We start from the raw sequence: 20,795 nt of genomic DNA, 5'->3' as shown, positions 1-20,795 counted from the left end.
AAGGTGCTTTGCAGTGACTTGTGGAGAGATCCCTTAGTCCCCTCTGTGAGAAGATAGTTTTTCACAGTAGCAGTTTGATTTGATTTGGTAAATGAATTAAATGGAAATTAGTGAAGAGGCTTTCTAGTGAGTGCACCTACTTGCTTTGAGTTCCCCATCATGTTGAGCAAAGGGAAGGGAAGAGTGGTTGTAAAAATGTGAACATGTTAAGTCCTGGGTAGACACTGCATGTTACTCATTCTTGGTATCAAAACTCATGTTCTTTAACAAGGGAAAATTGCAAAGAAATACTTGTAAGTGCACACAGTGTTGATTCCGCATGCCAGAGGTTTAGACAACTTAAAATGTACCATCAACTAAAAATTTTTTCTTGTTATTTTTTAAAAAAAGATGTTATTACCTGTATCTGTTGATTTTTATCCTCAAACGTGTCAATCTCTAGCAGGTTTTCTTTTATGCTAGATCTAGATGAAGCAACCAAGTAATTGTAGCTCTAGTCTCAACAAAGTTTGAGCTTCCTGGCCTTTCACATTAATGTATTCCTGGATGTTCCATACCTCAGTTGCTAGACTGGTGCTGCCGAGTTGCCTTGCAGAGGTCTCCTGTTTTTGTAGACTCCAGAGACTGTGGTGAGGAAGAGCTGCACACAGAGGTAATGTGCCTAAGAAGCTCAGCACCAGAACCTTATGTTCTGTCTAACCATTTTACATACTACCATGGTATGTTTAATTTGCTTTTTCATCAAATCAATAATGGGTCTAATTGAAAAATCTGGCAGAACTACATGCAGCCTAACTACCAGTGTGAGTGTTTTCAGGAAATCAGAGATGTTGCACAGCTACGCAAGCGCCACCTGTGTTAGTGCTGCACCTTTGCTACCAGTGTGTACAGAAACAAACATTACTCAGGTGCAGCACCTGTACCAATTGATCACTGTGCTATCAGAATTAATCACCTGGCAGTCAGCTCAGAGAATAAAATTTACATCTTAATGTGTGACGCTTATTCCAGCACGCACACACATGCACTCCTAAAAATGATACTGTTCACTCTTGTTGGAAAGTGTGCATCTATTTTTACAGGCCTGGCAGGTCTTGTTCTTAATATTAATTCCCAAACACTTGGGGTAGGTGCTACATCCTTTCAAACAGAAATTTACACAGGACTGTGTAGTAAAATACATTGTGGTCCATTGTGGCATGTCTCATATCCTGCCCTCACTCTTGCAAGGAAAAGGTGCTTCACAGAAAATAACCTGTGTGAAGAGAGGTAATAAGTGAAGTTTGGCAGTGTACAAGGTTGGATGGCCCAGCAGTGGTGCAGGTGCATTGGCTAGCAGTGTGGAGGAGCTTGTGTGAGAGCAGGACCAGCTCCTACTGACAGGAGTGTTCAGTTGTGCAGAGTCTGGTCAGCATCCGTGGGGCTGGCAGAAAGATCCAGGCCAGGTGTACCAGCTGCAAGATGAGAATTCCAAAGCACTGATATTAAAAGGAAGAAATGAGGATTTCAAGTTTGCGTTTTATATAATTGCAGAGCTAGTGGGGTTTTGAAATACGGCAAAGCCGTAGTCATTAGCATAGGGTAATCGCCTTTGCTGTTTAAAGAGAAAAAATAACAATACAAAAGGTATTGTACGTTGACACATGGAAATATAATGCTTTTCAGAGAAATTTTGTGGGGATTTTTTATTATGTGGCTAATTACATATTTACATGTAATGGCACTAGCAGAGCCATTACAGTCCATTGGGTAAATAATACGCATTTTAAAAACCATTTATAAATATGTATTTATTTGATGGACCAGAACGGGTTTTTGAAGTCATTCTCATCCACTGAGTAAATAATATATGGATTGCTTTTAAAAATAAATATGTATTTCTTCAATAGACATTCCAGGCAATTGGGTAAATAATATGCATTTTTCATATATTAAAAAAAAATACATACAAATGTATAGAAATGTGGCCTAAATATGTATCTTCCTGAGCAAAATGACTCAAAAGGTGTCAGGCATAGCTTTGAAATTTCTGTTCAAAATTGTCAGTTTGTATCACAGCCTAGGGTTAATTAAATGTATTTTATGCATTTTCATACCTACAGTATAATACCAATGTCTGTTTACAGACGTGCACTTGACCCTCACACTCAGTGCTGTAAAGTCAGCACTCTGTGGTCAAGGTCCTAGTTTTACTTTGTGTTCATCCTAATGCAAGGCAGACACATTCCTTTTGTGGGCATAGTCCTGCATCCATAGAAATACCTGGGAAAAAATGGTCACCGTAGCAGGAGCCACCTCAAACTCTGTTGTACTGCTCAATTTTAACCAAAAAAAAGGTCCACAAAGTATATTCAACATTTCTGAAAAGTGTATGAAATAGATAAAGAGTTAAACTGGCTAAAATATTTAGACAAGGCTTCATGTTTTCTCATACTTCATCTGCTAGCCAACAGTGAGAAATAGACCAGAAGAGCATGAAGAGGAAGTGCTAAAGTTGAGCTCTATCCTTTTTTAAATATTTTAGCCAGTTTATCCCTTCATCCATTTCACATGCCTTACAGAAGTGTTGAATATGCTTCATACACCGTTATTTGGTTAAGATATTTGTTGTTGTTTGCAGACATTAAATGAATAAAACAGCATAACAGCCCTGTTAATTTATTTATATATATTGTATCTAGTTTGCACAGAAAGACAGAGAGGGACTTTGTGACTCCAGCAGAATTACAGAGAGAGACAATGGAAGATTTGGGAGGCCAAATTCTTTCTCCTATTCTTCCTGTATAAATGTACCTCATGCTTCAGCTATGCTTCTGACATAATTTATGATACAGTCCTGAAAACTGCTGATGTTAGTAAGTGAGTTAGCTCTCTGACAGGGGTGTATTTGGCAAGTGCCAGCTATAAATGACTTGTGCCCTGTGCAGTCAGGATAGCTAAGCAGGGATTTGACAGAATGGATGACAAAATTCTCACCCCTTTCCTTCTCAGATCACTGATAGGGCACTTAACATCCATAAGGAAAGCTACAGTAAATGTCTGGTGACCATAAAGAGGGATCAGCAAGAAGCAGACATTTGAAAGCAGATGTCTGGGTCAAGAGGAAAGCCAAAGAAACTAGAGATGATCCAGCAGTACTGGCACGTGAAAACTTTGATTTAGACCTCTCTGATGGCACATCCTCACAAAGCACATCCTGTGCTTTCTGTGTAATCTCTAAAATTACTGACAAATGTGCCCTAATACCTGATGGTAGAGCCCATTTGAGGTATTTGGGCCCATCAGAATGCTCGGTGGATGCAAGAATGTAGAAATAGGGTAAGGACTGCAAAATAAAACCCAACTCTAACCTTTTGAGAGCACTGAGAGCTGCATAATAAAAAATTATTGTAGGTAAATTAGTGTGGACCAATTAAGGAGAGGGCATTGCTGGTGGCACTATAAATTGACATACTGGTGCCCAGAAGGAATAAGAGGGTCTGATAGCAGAAGAATGCGAAGAGAAGGAGGTAGGCTGAAAGCAGCAGTGAGGGAGATGTGGTTACATGAAGTGTCTCTGGGCATACCTAACACTTCTCTGAAAAGCACAAAAGTGACTGAGATACTACGGAGTGCCTGCCTGGTCACTATCAGTCATCGCTGTGCTGGGACAACAGTTGCTGGAGTATCTCATCATGCTGAACATGAAGGGAGAGAAGGAAGGTGGTGATACTAAAGATCATCTAGGGAAGGGAGTCTGTGCCTTAGAAGATGGGAGACATGAAATAAAATGTGAAGGTGCTTGGGGATAAGATGGCACAACTGCAAAAGAAAGAGTTTGGTATCTCAGTCACTCTGTGGCCATATTGAGTATGAGTGTTAAATTCTTTGTGTAATTAAAAGAGATAGGAGCATTCATACATTTTGTTGCAAATTGATATGATCTTTTTTGCCAGTGATCTGAATAAGATTGTACTATAGTTTTTAATTTAGCAGATTAAGAAGCACAATTAAAATATCATGAAAAAGATCATAATCTAAATCTCCGGGGGTTTTTTGCTTATCCCTGCCAAGTTGATAACAAGAGTCGGTGTATGTAACAATTACCTCCACTACTGTAAATTTACTCTAGTTTGTGGGCTGAAGTGTTAATAAATACCTTGCAGTATTCCAGAGGGAGAAGCTTTCCATCTAATTAATAAAACTGGGAAGAATACCCAGGACACTGAACCATATCTTTCTTATTAGTGTTGGCTTCTACAAAGGAGAATCCCTGAATCTCAACACATTAGTAAATGTCATACTCTTGGGTTGCACAGAGACCTCTTGAAAAACTGCTGATTTGCTGTGGAAAAAAATCACCATAGACTTCAGAAACAATTCAGCTAGGGAATACCAAGTGTAGAAAATCAGTGTAAAGCATGGCATGCATTATAGCAGCTACAATTTGTGCCCCATTTGGTGAATATTGAAGGAGGAAACATAAAATTAGCCCCCCATTTCCCTTCCATTTTTGGTCTGTCCTAATGCTAATATCTTTTTCTGTGTCTGAATGTGGCCTTACTGTAGTCAGGGGTTTTTTGAGACATAGCAAAACCTTGTGTTTATGTGTTCTCTAAAGCAGGTTTTTTAAAAACACTTCCTACTTGTATATAAGATACATGCAGCTGTTCATTAAGAAAAAAAACAACCCAAAAATCATTTGAAGAAGGAAAATGTTTTAAACCAAATACTGAAAAGAAAGTCTTTTCCAAAATACGTAAAGCTAATTACCTTTTCCTTTGCAGTAATTCATATTTGGCAAAAATAAACTCTAACTATGCCTCAGCTAGTTCTGTTTCAAGGTAGTTTGCACTAAACTACAAGTTAACTTTCTGACATGCACAAATTCCTTGTTGAACTTTATTAAAATCTTACAATAATCTTAAATTATGGACTATTGATTGGCATTGTCTAACAGACTACACATTTACCATAGAGGTTAAAACTTCATGCGTTTCATTTGTAAAATAAAAATTGTTGGGTGGTATTTATGCGTTTTCTCACATTATTGACATTTTATTAGATCAATGTAGCAAACTGATATTACTGCCTCAGATAGAAATGGAAATAACATCTTTGCATTTACTTCCTACTTGAAGTTTTTGCTCTTAAAATTCTCCTGCTGTGTATATTTGTGGCTGCTTTTTACTCTACTGCTGTGAGTGATGGGGAGGATAAAAAGAGGTAAAACCACAGAGCTTATCAGTGAGGTTGATGCTAATTTGGCTAGATGAGTCTACCGGATGGAAAGTAGAGAAGGTGAAAGATCTGCCAGTTTCTTTGTCTACATCCATTCTTCTCAATTTTCCTAGTGCATGTTTTAACAGAGGTCTTCACCAGATTCTGGTAAATTCTTAGAGTATTAGAAGGCAATTTAAAGTCCTGTCCAGAAATTACAGTCTGGTGGTGTTTGTACAGTCTAGTATGTAAACGTTGGGCTATTTTCCCCATTAAGAATGTTTATGATGCTTCCATGTGCACTGCAAGGAGCAGATCAGTTCACACCAGGTACAGTGAATCCTCACCATACGTGCAGTAAAGCATATTAAAAGCAGGTGCTGGTCCTTAAAGACCATGTATCAACCATTCTCAGCATTATGCTGGAGGAACCTGAATCATGCATTCCCTTGCCTGTTTTCAGGTGCAGCTTTGTTGACCAGTGACCCTTTGTGACTCTGTTCTCTGTTTCAGAAAACACTTCTTTGATCTGTCCTGGGTGGTTACATTATTATTTTGTCCTTCAGCAAAGACAGGGGGTTTTATATTAGAAGAAAAGACATATTTAATAAGCAAAGAATACAAGTTAATGAGCAGGTGATCTTTATTCATTTCAGTAGCTTTCGGAGTACCCTGGGTTTGCTGAGTGCAAATGCGTGCGTACACAGGCTTATGCAAACACACACTAATACATGCACCTGCCTGCTTTTGTGGCTATGATAACACCACGGATCTTCCATATCCATTATTCTCATCTTTTCCACAGGAGCGGTACAGGGAGAGTTCAGTTGCTGTGATTTTGAAATTCTTACCCTGGGGCACATCTCTCTAAGCTCTTCTGTTCTGAGCTTCACTTCTTAGGAGCAGGTTCCAAACACCTCAAAGAAAGGCAGCCCAGATTCTGAGGCTTCAGTTTTTAAGAAACTATGAACTGAATGCTATAGGTCATGGACACACACTGTGCTGCCTTCAGCAGTGATCAGCCTCAGGAGAGGGGACATGAACCCCATAATAGGCAGAAGCTTCAGGAAAACTGTTTTGAATTCCTTATGCTTAGAGATTAGATGAAATAAGGAAGAAAAATATCCTTGTCCGCCTAATTTGGATTTGGTGTATTAATACCTGGAGCTGTTCTGGCTGTCCATGTAAGAATAATCTCCCTCTCTGAGTTCTTGGCTTCAGTGACATCCTTTGGCAAGAAGTTCTTCAGCCCAGCTACTCTGTGAATGAAGAATTTCCCTTTGTCTTCCATTTTGAATTTCCTGTATTTTACTGTAGGGGTGCATGATCCGTGTTTTGTGACAGAGTAAAAGCTTTAGAACTACTTTTAATATCATTAATTTATGTACACTTCTGCATTCTCTCGTACATTACTGTTTTGAGGAAGACAGTTCCTGCCATCTGAGTCTCTTTTCATAAGAGTTTTGTTAGGTACCGCTTTACTTTGTCTGAACCTCCTCTAAATCTGTCACATTTTCTTTGGAAAGGACCAAGCCATTCTGTAGATGTATTAGAAATCAGAGTACTGATGATATTTTTATTTTAACTTTTCTTGCCTTCTGAAATGTTTTTGGCCTCAGCCACCAGCATCAGCATCTCGACTGACTGTGGGCTACTGGAATGGGTACTAATGGATGCAGTTTCTAAGCTAATGTTTTCAGAGTCTTCCCTGGACTCGCTCAGAATTGGTCAGGAGCTGCAGCTCTCCATTTCTTTTTCTCACCTAGAGATCATTTAGTCTGCCTTGTCTCACTCTGGAGGGACTAACACTGCACACTCAGAAGGCCTCCTGTCTTAAATTAAAGAGGGCATTAATGGAGGTCACCTCCATAACTAGGACATAAACTGCATTCTGGTGTTGCAGGTACCAAGAGCGTTAATAATCCCCTTGTTTCTTTAACTTGCACTGAATTTTAGAAGTATTTTCATTTTCAGACTGAAAATAAAATAATGTCGGACAATGTTGCATGAAATTGCATCTCTGGTGCTGCCTCCAGTGAAAGCCTATCATCTAACTTCACCTCTGTGCATCTGCTCACGATAATGCATTTAGAAATCAGGGATGGTTGCTTTTTTCAGTGTCAGAAGCAAGTGACCTGGATTCACTTCTAAAAATATGATTTGCAAACTTGTTGACTGGGGTGTTTCATTTGGAGGTTGACTTGATTTGTCCACGTAAATCCCCTTTGCCAAATTTAATAGGTGGATAAAGTGACCCCTTGACTTCCATCTAAAAATTCACAGTTCTTAAAAAATAGGTAATTTTGTGGGGGAAGTGTTAAGAGGTTTTGCATCTTTAAGAAACAAAACAAATTCCAAACTGAGTAACAGAGAGAGAAGGTTGGCTTTCTGCAAGCCGCCAGCTTTCCCAAGTGTCTCATCCTCTCCCCTCTGTCATCCTGAGGCAATGTGCCTGCATTTGTGTGTAGATTTATAGTTTATCTTTATCTATGGCTTCATCTGTAGGTAGCTATTATAGCCGCCTTGCCTGGATATTGTTTGGGCCTGATAGATCTGTCTGTAGTTCATCAAAGGGGAGCTGAGTGGCTAAAAGCCATTGGGTCCAGCTGAGGATGAAATACGAGCCATCAGCCTTGGTAATGGCTGTAAAATTTCATAATTACACGGCCTTTATTACATTGCATAATGATCCTGAAGCAGTATGGAACAATTAATTAAGATTTTCAACCGTGGCTCTTTCAGAAATTAAAAGGTGCTAGTGGCTGAGAAATGGGGAAGTGTCTTGTCCTAAAAGCATTAGGGATGCTTAAGAAGTACTTCCTGGGTACTTAAAAAAAAAAGAAAAAAAAAGGTGGGGAATGAAAAAAGACAAGAAAAGGAACAGAACTAGTTAAGCAGCTAATGTCAGAGTAAAATTTTTGTACTTGACTGCTAATTCTTAATGTCAAAGCTGGATCTAAAATTCCTGCAATAGTTACTGCCATAAAGTTGTTCCTTTTTTTGTTCTGTAAAAATCTTCATGCCTTTTCCCCCCCCTCATTCTGTTCTAGCCATTTGTCACATTTATAGAAGTTGAGCTCTGCACATTATTGAATAAATGCATGCCATGACTCAGGAGGAGGGTCGCTTAGCTGCATATTGGGTGTACTGACCAAGGATTTACTCTTACCTACTTTCTCATGTCTGAGGCCATTGAAATTCTTTGAAGATCTCTGCATTTTGACAGACATCCCCAAGGAAGATTTTTTTTTCTTTACTGTTTTGATATTTTTCTTCCTTTTCATCTTGTAAATGCAGCATGTCAGATCTAATATAATATTTTCCATGAGATTGACCTCAGACCTGATCAGAAGTAATTAGATTCCTAAGGTGCTGCAAAGGTGTCTCATGGATTTCTGCTGTACATACTGAAAGGAAAAGTGTTTATATATGTGCAGAGAGTAGGCAGGGAGAAACAAGAGGTGTGAGGCTGTGCGTGTGCACATTACCTGTTGTGATCACCTGCTGGCTGGAATTCTGAGGACCAGCAAATCGTGACCCAGGTGGGATGTGGAGTACTCACTGTGCCAATGGCAGTAAAACTGGTGAAGACAGCAGAAATAACACTGGTGTTCCCCATGCACCATCAAGGCTTTCAGCCCTTTATGGAATCGCCTTCTCACTGTCTTCCCCTCTCCCTCAAAACTATTTTAATTCAGGCAAACTCTCAGTGTAACTCTTAGCATTGAATGTTACTGTTTTTAAATTGACCAGTCGTCATGTAAGGTCCCATCGTTCTAAATGCTTGATGAGAAGCTAAGGTCTCTCCAAGGCACCGCTAATAATAAACTTCCTGCAGGAAATTTAGAAAGGATTATGTGTTGCAAGGAGGAGCCGGCTGCTTAAAGTAAATTCTCTTGTTGAGTCATTTATTCCCTTAATAGGAATTTTCTGATCTGCTGTCATTCTTGTTCACACACTGGGTGTCACTGCCTCTAAAACACTTGTCATTCTTTAATGGAAACAAAATAGTCATTGCAGTCAGAGCCGCAATGTCATTCCACTACCCCTTGCTGCGTCGGCAATAGTGAAAATGACAGAGCGGCTCTCAGTAGGGGTAATTAAAATGTAAATATTGATATTTTATTATTTGAAATTACTTTCCAGTGCGGCATTTAATATCTCTCCATCTGTGCGGCTCTGTTTAGCGGTCACTTTAGTGCAGCTCTGGGATGCCAAGCGGCGGCTTGATCCCCGTTATGTCAAAATGCTTGTTGCTGCTTAATTTTGATATCTAATTAAGTGGAAAAGTACAGTCCACACTGTAATCCATGGCATCTTAACCAGCTGCTTGGGTATATTTAGAATTAATCTCCACTATGGAATCATCCTAATGTATGCAATTAAGAGTCTGCCGATGGCTAATTAGGTGTATTAGAATCAGGCAGCTTCCTTTTTTTTTTTTTTGCTTTTCTTTTTTTCTATCTTTTTTTTTTCCATGTGTGTGGACTGTTGCAGACTTAAGACACAGCCTCCAGAGATGATCTTAATGATACAAGCACACTCAACTAGGTAAACTAGAAATTTCACATTCATGTAGGAGAATATGTGTCTCTCTTCCCCAAACCAGGGAGACTGTAAATATCATTTCAATTTTTTGGCATCTGCAGCCCATTAAGAAAATCAACTAACCAGCAGAAAAGTTTTAAAAATTAGGAAGAAGATGGAAGATGTGTAGGACAGTGGTCAGAGCTGTTATTTTCCTGCCACAGGGAGAGAGGAGATATTTACCCAAAATTTTGCAACCTGAAGATTTTGTTTTGGCAGTGGAACGAGATTTTCGGTAGCTCAGCACACACAGGGTTAAGAGAGATCGGTTGATTGGATCGCAGGCATGGTCGTCTCCGTATGCTAATACATTCCTGTATTGGATTCATATTATTAACGTGATTGGGGAATTCCTGGAGACCTGACTCTGCCTGATGGAAAGATGGAGGGAGCAGGGATTGCCACAGCTCTCGGGGAGGAAATGACTGGTGCCTTCCCCAGGGGAGCAAAAGGCAAACAGCAGTGACCCAGCGCTCTTTGAGGAAAAGCACTCTCCAAGCAGACCCGCAGAGGTTACAAATAAAAGGCAACATGTATTAAATGCACAAGAAATCCCTCCTTTCTGTGGGAAAAAACCCAGAAGTGATACTTTACATTCCAGCAAATTTGATTTTGGAGACCAATATGCTGAAGAAGCTTGAACTCTAAATTTCTTGATCTCCCCAGTCAATGTATGCATTTTTAGGAGGCTCATGCATAAACGTTGAAGCAAGCAGAACCCGAACTAACACTAATTGTTGTCACTAGTTTAGCAAGCTTGCTCTGCCAAAGTTGTCCCTTTTTTTACCTTTTTTCTTTTTAGTTTTGTTTAGTTGAGTACAAATTAAAAAGGAGGAAAAAGGGTGGATACTTTTTGTCTAATTATGTGTGATTGTAGGTTTTTTTTCTGCTAGCTGACCTCTTCAAGGGATCTAAGCAAGGCATACCACACACAGGATATGCAGATATTATTCTGGCTATTTGAAGCTGAACTGTATTACCTTACTCTGGAATGGATTTTGAAAGAAATTCAGCCCTGTTCATCATACTCGTTATTTTTCATGTATGTTCACTTTATTAATGACTAAGGGTAGTTTTTATTTTTCCACATACAAAGCTGGCTTTATTGTACTCATAGTCAAATACTATATCCACAACAGATTGAAGAAGAATTTGGGTGAAATCAATATTTTTATGTTGAAAATATGATTGATGGGTTTTTTTATAAAGGCTTGGTTAAAAAAAAAAAAAATCAGGGCTATAAATACAATCCTGCTCCATTTTGTCCTCTGATTTTAGGAGCACACCACATCATGACTGGAAAAAAAAAGGAAATCCCATAGTCTAGCCAAACCATATTTGAAGGTTACATTTTAAAGAACTGGAAGAATTAACTTTAAAGAAGAAGATCAGATCACATAGGTAGTGCATTAAAAAGATCACCCTTAGGAATCTGCTAGTTTGTGACATGAAGGGACTTACAGCTTTGTTGGGCCATATTTCACTGCTGGTCTGAATTATAAAACTTTTTTCCTTGTCCATGTCTTAAAATTGTGAACCTCACTGCAGAGAGGTAATGCACCACAAGTCTCAACTGTCTTACATAGAGAAAAGAAAAAGGGAGTGAAAAGAAAAAAGGCAGTTTCCTGGAACACACTTATCAGGTGTTTCTCTGTTCTCAGAGCACCTGGTGATAAAATGAAATACAAGTGTTTCATCTTACATCTTTTTAATGTAAGATTGGTGTGAGTTTGCTGTAAAGCTGTTTGAAATTGTGGAAGTTCCAGTGGTAAAATCAGCCCAAAGGGAAAATCAGGTATTAATCTGTTTAACTCTATTGTCTTATATTTTCCTTTTTCTCGGTGAATACTGAGATAATAAGGTGTGAAATTAAAATTAGTGGGAATAAAGAGTACAATACTTTCAACAGTATGTTTCCAAAAATGCCATTGTGAAGTACTCCATACACAGAGTTCTTACCAACTCTGTTCTGAAGCAAGGGCAACTCACCAGGTTTTTTTATCTTTAGTGGTTCACTGCAGGGCGTTAGCAACTGGTTATGTGAAGTCAGGCAGACATCCTCAATCAGTCCCATTTTCCAGTCCAGTCCTCAATTAGTCCTGTTACTAACACTAAAGAAGCAGCTCACAAAAACTTGCACTTTAACTAAAAATAAGAAATTTAAAAGTAGCTGCCTGGAAATATTTGGGTAGTTAGAGAGGGGTGTCTCTGATTTCAGTACTGAAGTCAGTTGGAGCTGTAGTGGGTTACATCTCACTGTGTGCATCTGACCCTGGGAAGAAATGACAGCCTCAAATTGCTCCTGTTTAGTGTTATCATGTAAGGTTTCACAGGCTAAAAGACAAACCAGAAATATTCCTAACTGGTATTTAAATTACATTAACACCTTTTTGTATAGCTTGAGTGAAAGGTCACGCTAGACAAGCAGCATCTTCACTGTTTGTAAATGTCTAATTTGCTGCTTTTAAATTGCTGTGAACTTCACTTACTTAGTCCTGCTGAATGAATCCAGTGTTGCAAATACTTCTGACAAGCGAATATTTGCTTAGCGAGAATCCATTGTTCATAATGGATTGAGAGGGACATGCAGTGTGAACGCATTTTTATTGCCGTGCCATCTCTCTGCTGTTGTTTCAGTGAGATGAAAGTAGCGTTGTGATAACAGCCCCGGGTTTCTTAGTGCTCTGTGTGGCATTTCCTGTCCTCCTCGTAGGTGTTGGTGAAAAAGTGCTTATCACAGGCATTTTTCCATTAAAAAAAATGTATATTTTATAAGAACTTGGACAGCAAGATTAGGAATACAAACACACTTAAAAAAAAAAACCTGAGGAAAGTGTACAGGCTTTGCTGAGAACATCCCAGCGCTCTCTGAATGTATTTTTCCCCCCCTTTTTTTTTCTTTCTTTCTTTCTTGTATTTTTTTTTTTTAATTCGAGGCAGAGTGACTCCTGGGCACCTCTGTGAGTGCAGCCCGAGCTGCCCTCTCCCAGGGCTGCACAGATAACAGATGGCAGTCGCCACTCGTCGTGCTGCTCACAGCAGAGCCCCGGTGCTGCCTTTGCAGTGCTCTGCTGTGGTGGCAGGAGGAGAGGGGAGGCTGCACAGCAGAGCATCACCCAGGAAAGGGGGTGCTCTCACTGTCAAAAGTTACTGGATGGAGTCAATTTGTAAGCTTACCTTTAATTGCAGAACCTCAGCTCCAAAGGGCATGGAAGCTGAATTCAGCAAATGGCATAAATTGAGCCTTTGGTTGTATTTCTGGTCACCTGGAGTCTGTGCTTTTGGAACTTGATTTTTTATTTTCAAGTCTGGGCAAATACCTGCATTTTTTATTTTGTGAGATACCTTTCATGTGAGAATTCTGAGTCAGGCTTGAATTTCAGGTAGTTATGGCATTGTGTGCAATTATTTGCCTTTGACCAGGGGCTCCGTAAGCAAAAGGATGTGAAAAAAAACCCCAAACCAAACCTGAAATAATGGATTCACCCTGGCATAATGAGTTGTATCTGTTTCTGTTCCAGCTTTCATGAAATTTTATCCGTAATCTGGGAAATATGTTTGGTGATTAGTGAGAGCACTGTCCTTCTGTTTAATGATTTTCAAAACCACTGAAATGTGTGTGGGTCTTGATGTGTATTTTTAGACTACATAGCATTTGAAATGTAATTAAATCCATTTTTTCCTTGAATTAATGTAATAAAAAAATCTCTTAGTTCAGATCTATGTGTGAGATTCAGCCCTACATGTAGCCTAAAAAAATGAATTATGCCATCCTCTTGGATTTTTGAGAGAATAATAGCAAAGGGCAGTCAGGCTATGAAGGTTTCCTTCAGCAAATGCTATGATCACGTCTAGAAAACATTACATTGCCCTAGCAGAAATTTCACTGCTGAAATTTCCCTGGCCTTTGTTTACATCCCTGGAAGGCAGCTGAAGTTGCTGGATGGATGCAGGCACTTGGCTGAGTGTGTGCCAGGCAGGGAGAGGAGGGCAGACTGACAGCTGTACATCCGAGAGTGCACAAATCTGATCTTGAAATGGAGGTTCTTCACATTCTCCTCCTCAGTGCAGCCAGCGTGAGCCTTTGGTCCACTGCTGTCATATGGCCAGGAGGCCACGTACTCACTAAATAAAGTAATCCAAACTAATTTTTTTAAATTTAAGTATTTATAATATTAGTTTGTTCTTTTGACTATACATAATTTTTGAAATTAAAAAAAAAAACTGTGCTGGAAACATCAGTACCCATAAAACATTTAAAAATAAGTTAATCTATCAAAATTAAGTGTAAATAATTTAAAAATCCAACTCTTGATATTTCGACTGTGTAAATGTATTGCATCTGCAACACGCTAGTGAACATGTCACGAGCAAGTGCAGCTTTGATTATAAAAAATGTAAATGAAGATATTTGAAGTAGAAACCAGGGGTAGCAAGAAGAATATTTGACACATAAAGGTAACAATCACACAAACAAATGGTAAAATAAATGGGAGGGAATTATCAGAAAAGGCAAGCCACTGCCAGATTTGCCAGCAATTTCATACCTGCTTTAATCAAATGTTTAGATTTCTAAACACATATCAGAGGGGAAGGGAAATTCAGTCCCTGCAAAGTGAAATAAACTCTAGGATTTAAGTCTGAGTAGCCTGATAGAGGCTTTGCATCAAATGTTTACAGATGAAAACAATAGTAAGTCCAGCCACTGTCTTTTTTTTTTTTTTTTTTTTTTTTTGGCCAGTAGTTCTCAAAGTGCTGTGTGCAAGGCACAGATCTTACTTCAGCACTTGACCATCTGCAGCTGCTTCACTCTGGCCCCTAGTGAGTTAGTGTCCATGAAGTCCATCTTAATGAAGTAGAGGAAAGGGTCTTCAGGAATATAAAAGATTTACCCTGCTTAGCATGGAGCTGTGTGCAATGTGAAATAGAGAGCAAGTGGTGCATGTGCTGATATTTGAAAAGATGTGTGGTTTTAACAGCCCCATTGAAGAGGCTGTGAACTGTGTTTGGAGCTGGCTTGGAGTGCTGAGCACTTCAGAGTGCAGTCAGCTCGATGCCCCTTGTTTCTATAATAAAAATGGTAAGGCCTTTTTACCTATTTATGTCTGTTTCCGTTGAGCTTTGGGTTTACTGGTACGCAAAAGGAAAAAAAACAGCATATGTTCAGTTGCTCAATCAACCTTTTTTCTCAATCCACACTCAGTGATCTCAGTGAGTCATTATGGCATAATTACAATTCGAGTGTGATACACTGTTTGTAGAAAAGTATCTATTTTTAGCAGAAGAAACACTACAGTCCCTGAAAGGAGGAGAAAGAAAGGGGAAAAAGGAAGAAAATCTGTAACCAGCAAATCAAGGCTATTGTTAACTCATATTAGGAGACACCCCGTAGATTTACAATGCTTGCACTCAGGCACATAAAAACCACACTGAACAGAATGCCTACCAGGGGTTAAATTCATATGCCTGCGCTGCAGCCTATTTCTGTCAACACTCAGCTCAGGAAATAAACATTTATGCTTTCTGAAATGAAAGTGTATTTTTGAAGACTAGCCGTCAGATATTTTTTGCCCTTCACACTTTCAAATGCTTAGCCTTTTTTGTAAGTTGACTGCAAAGTGCATCAGTTTGCTAGGCAAAAAGAAAAAAAAAAAACCTTGACAAGTGCCCATGGCATCATTGTCAAGCACACGAGCGTCTAGTGGAAGATGGCAGGAGGGTTGGCACAAAACATGCTTCCTTCAAGCTTCTTACCTCAGGGGTACCTGACTCTTGAGAAGCCTTTCAATCCTTCCAAATGACGTTGTTGCAGGCTGTCATCTGGTTTATTTGGAGTGTGCAGTACTGCAGATAAACACACTGTTTAACTGCAGGTCAAGGTACCCAGTCATCCTGCCAGAAACGCCCGAGATACATCAGATGGCACCGACCTGGGGAGGGGCTGGAGAGAGATCAGAGTTGTCACCAGCGTGGCACATGCTGAGGGGGGAGAGGGGCGCACAACATTGTCTTTAAAAGGTTATTACACAGGTCTGTGCTGAAAGCAGTGACCTGCAGGACTCCTAAGGATTAGGGACCCGCACAGTGCATGACAAGGTTCCAGCCCACCCCGCCACGCTGCGTCTCGGGGCGGTTTGGACAGAGCCTGGGGATGGGGCTGGAGAGGCTGACACTGGCCAGAAGGCTGGAAGGGTCCAAGTTGGAGACTTTTTAAAAAATAGTTATAATTTAATAGAGAAAGTACAGATCTGGGTGATTTACATACCAAAAGCTCACAGACTCAGAGTTTGGTGTGAAATAAGTATAACCTTCTCCAAACAATTAAAAATAAATCTCTGTATATAATCATACAAGGCTGTGTAATCTCTTATTTTAACTGTGACTTGTTGAACTCATATGAAAAGGGCATTGCTGTGATACAAGAGACATGCTGGATGCTTTCACATTTTCTGAAAAATCAAAACAGAACAAAACCAGATTAATTACAACTTGATTCAGCTTTGCATTCCCACGAGGGATGCCTTTAAAAGTTAAAACATGCTTTCACTGAACAGGCTTTCAAGGGAAAGTTACTTCGATCAGGAACAAAATAGTCATGTTGATTTGATTTATTATTGAAGAGTGGAACAGCATGCTTTATATTTGCCAGTTTTTCTATAATGTAAAAAATTTATTTTGATTTTTTTTATGTGTCATATAAAAACAACCGGTATATTTACTGCTCTAGAATGCAGATTTTTCAAGAGTGGAGTACAATAAATTTTATCAACATCCCATTTTCCCCTCTCACAGGACATATGTAATTTTCTTTGACTGTGGCACACAATAAATGTTATTGAAACATAGTATTATTTATTTTTTGAAAAATAAAACCAATGCCAACAAACTTTTATGAAAATAGATAAGTGAATAAAAGAAGGTAAGTGAATAAAAGAAGGAAGTTGGGTAATTTTGGGGAAAAAAAGGGAATACAGAGAGAAATTGCAGGTTAAACTTTTTTTAATCAAAGCAGATTTTATTGCCTTTTGCTTAATTAAACGTCTGAGAAGTGTTTGAAACATTGTTATACCTGAAAAATTGTTAATTTCTAAATCACAGGGACAAAAGGGCTCCACTGCAACTTTAAAGTTTCTATGCACGTAAATGTCAATAGAGTGCCTTCTCCATCATCAGCACTAAATTCACATTGATGCCTCTTTTCTTCTCTGTATTGATCCTTCCATGAGAACGTAGATTTGTATCTGTTAATTAATGCGTCCTGAAACAGCGTTTGTATTAATCAGGCAGATAAGAAAAATTGGATGCCTGCACCCTCATGACAACCGTAAAAGTGCTGGCCCTGATAAAATCGTGGATGGACCTCAATAAAAAAGTTCCTCCTTCCACTCAATAAACTAATCATCCTGCTTTTAATTATTCGGCAGAAAGATGTGTGGAGATTGGAGAATGTGTAAATCTATTTACTAACAGCAGTGTCTGGGAGGGAGAATGGGGCTGTCACAGGACGGTGCTGCAGGCTACATTCTCTGTCCATCTGCTGCTGCAGAAAAACTGGTTCTTGAAAGCCAGCAAGGAACAGAAATGTGGGAGCTAATTGAAATCATGAATTCCTCCCTATAACCTTTGAAATGATGATTCTTTCTCTATTTCTCTCTTATTTGTTTTAATCACAGATGTGTTATTTTCCATTGTCACATCTTCAAGGCTTTCCTGTTGTTGTTGGATCAGGCTTTGTTTTGTTTTGTTTGTTTTTTGTTTTGTTTTTTAAGGCAGAGAGCTACAGTTCTATCACAAGACTCAAAAGACAGTAAGAGAAAATGAAAACAAATAAGGAGGGAGAGAAAAATGAGAGAGAGAGCACATGCAGCCAGTTTTATGTTTCATTTTTTATGGATGCCTGGTGGTTTGGATGTGGGTTTTTCTTTTTTATTGTATTAGTTTTGCTGCTTAGTGCTTATAGAGAAAATCTTGTTTGGAGTAGATGCCTGGCAGATTTGCTAGTTTATGATACATTCTTGCATGACTGTAACTCTCGAGTTTAAAAACAGAAAAATGCATTTCAGTGTAATTGAACACCAGCAAGAATATTCTTATATCAGGAACCCTGTCAAAGGACATGTAAGCAACTCCATAAACAACTAAATGAAAGCCTCAGACATGTCTTAAGACCCTTTAAGAAAAGCTTGACTAATCCCCTTTGATGATTTTATTAAGTACTTGTGGTTGATGGTGCCAACTGGCAAACTGCTGCATTTCACCAACAGGCCAGGAAAATCACTTCCTCTCCCGTGTTGTTTTCTAGCACATAATGTGATTGGGATATTAGCAGTTTGATATAATAAATTAACAGGTAGTGTAAACAAGAGTCTGAAAAGGTAAGACAGTAAAGATGTTTGCCCTCAGTGATCCTATTAGAAAAGGCAGTGGGGGGCAAAGCAAAAGTTAAATTCATTAAGAGGCATTTAATAAAATTTTGGTTGCCCTCACAAAAAGGATCATGTGACTGCTGTGTAGTTGGCACTTGAGTGTGCCACTCTCTTATTTCAACAAGTGCAGTAGTGGCAGGAGCCAGGATAGAAGTGATTAGCATCTTTCCTGAGAAGGGTGGCTGCTACTTCTCTTTTCTCTGAAGTTAACGTTCAAAAAGAATTTTTCTCCTTTTCATCCTTACCTTAATTCTATTAAAACATCAAATCTTCCCTTTTAATAAAGTTTTCTTTTTTTTCTCCTAAATTATCCTCCTTGGGTTGTGGTAGTGCTGGATAGAATCAGCAGACCCATGTTTCACAGCATTAGGTTTCTACAACTAACTACAAGTGTTTCAGAGCAAAGAAGGCATCATACAGATCACAGATTGCCACTGCAGTACCCCACAAATTAATATGATTTTTACAGAAGAGCTTGCAAATTCCTGCTTGTTTGAAACTTTGGTTTTGATTATAAAACATTTGATTTTTTATTGATTTACTTTCCTGTAGTAGGATGGTGAGGAAACACACAAAAGCAGAAGAGAGAATAATAGAATGTATGCATGTTTTACCACAATGTGTACAAAAATAAGTCAAAAAGAGGATCAGATTTCCAAATGTGCTTAATATTTTTCCATTTTTGTTGTGTTTTTGTTTTCCTATTTAGGATTCTCCACTTTGTCTCTAGCTGACCAGATGAGCCTTCTGCAGAGTGCTTGGATGGAGATCTTGATTCTCGGTGTTGTATACCGGTCACTTTCTTTTGAGGATGAGCTTGTATATGCTGAAGATTATATTATGGATGAAGACCAGTCCAAATTGGCAGGCCTTCTTGACCTTAACAATGCCATACTGCAGCTGGTAAAGAAATACAAGAGCATGAAGCTGGAGAAAGAAGAATTTGTCACCCTCAAAGCTATAGCACTTGCTAATTCAGGTTGGCAGAGTGGCATGATGGTTGCTACATTTTTAATTTCTTTCTTTCTTTCTTTCTTTCTTTCTTTCTTTCTTTCTTTCTTTCTTTCTTGGGGCTGGTTTAAAACAGGACTTTAGCATAAGAAATTGCTTATCAGACTTTAAATCTAAAAGGTCACAAACAAAGCAGTTCAAACTAAGAACAACTTTCTGGTTCAAAGTAATTGTGGAATATGTTCCTAAGGGAGTGGAGAACATTCCACTGTATTATTTGAAGAGTGTTTTACAGACAGAGATCCCTTCAAATTAATGTAGATTTTGTTCTCCTAAATCCATTGCGTAATCCAGACAAGTCTAATTATTGCAATTAAAGCAGAAGAATGGATACTGGAGAATATGCTATATATTTTCTCTTTGAAGGAAGTTACTGATTCATTTGATAGACTGAATTTGGGATGTGGGAGGAGGGAGGAAATACATACTGAATCTCATAAAGACCACACCTTACATTATGGATCCTTTGCATGTATGAGAGCAAAAAATTATTACCTATGCAGCAAGAGTGAAAAAATCTCAGAAAGATTTTTTTTTTCTGCATTTGAATTTAAAAGTGCTGAACCAGTGAATACTGTCAGATAAGTAAAAATCGTTTGTGCTTTGTTGTTTTTCTTTTTGTGTCTCCTTAATGCTTTATTGTGGTCTTAAGTCCCTTTTAGCATTTGCATAAAGTTCACGATAGATCCCTCTTTAATGACGTGCCGATCATTAGATACCTGTGTGTCAATAACATGCTCTGATGCTATGTTCCATTGACAGTCACACCGTGCCCCTCCATCTGCTTTTGTTTTGACCCTATCTTTGAACTTTATCTTGGTTGCTGGCCAGTAGTTTTCCCTTTAATTACAAGAAGGAAACTGTCAATAAAATCTGTTAAATGGGATGCAATGAGTGGCTTGAATGGGCGGACGGCTATTTGTTCAAATTCTGCAGCATTCAAGGTATTGACAGTTTGTTTTCTGGGGCCATATGTGACGATCAATCTCAGGCTGGGCTCAGCCGCGCTGAAAAATGAAAAACCAGATTGCTTTTGCTTACTTGTGGATGACGACTTGTGATTTGGCGCGGTCCTAGTGAGATGAGACCTTCTGCCCAAATTGCCCCCCTGAGAGCCAGGACGCGTGACTGTTTTTAGAAATAATTTTTTAATTGATTTTGTAATTAACAGTTCATCTACAATATTGATGCATGAATCCTCAGATTGATAGGAGGGAAATTGTTTTCAACAATGAAGTTGTACTTTCCTATTTATCTTTGTAATGTGATTTAGCACTCTGCATTTTTAATTGGAAATATAATTCAAAAACATGCAAAGCCAAAATGCTTATTAGTTTCTTTGTAAAATATTCTCCACCCCACTAACTCTGCCCTTAATTTTAGAATATTATCTTATTATTCCAGATTAAACAAAATGCTGAAATGCCTCTCAAAGATCAAAATTATTCTTAATTGAAGATTTATTTATAATTTTTGACCATTGTAAATAGACACTTGAGGATGCTTTCCAGCTCCAGGAAGGTTATTTCTCAAAATTGGTCATGCTTAATGATCAGAGCAAGAAAGTTATCT

At 38.7% G+C, this 20,795-nt stretch overlaps 1 protein-coding gene across 12 annotated transcripts in view; it reads left to right on the top strand.

The window, feature by feature from the left end:
* Positions 1-20,795, top strand: part of ESRRG (estrogen related receptor gamma) — a 369,245-nt gene that overhangs the window by 335,391 nt on the left and 13,059 nt on the right. For all 12 annotated transcript variants that reach the window (XM_063391049.1, XM_063391050.1, XM_063391048.1 and 9 more), the window contains one exon: positions 18,922-19,191. In XM_063391049.1, the coding sequence (XP_063247119.1) occupies positions 18,922-19,191 (270 nt within the window). The remainder of the gene's footprint in view (positions 1-18,921; positions 19,192-20,795) is intronic.

This window comes from Prinia subflava, chromosome 2, assembly GCF_021018805.1.
Source record: "Prinia subflava isolate CZ2003 ecotype Zambia chromosome 2, Cam_Psub_1.2, whole genome shotgun sequence".
Classification (NCBI taxonomy): Eukaryota; Metazoa; Chordata; class Aves; order Passeriformes; family Cisticolidae; genus Prinia; species Prinia subflava.
Note: the sequence above shows the minus strand (reverse complement) of the source record. Positions and strands in the feature narration are given on the sequence as shown.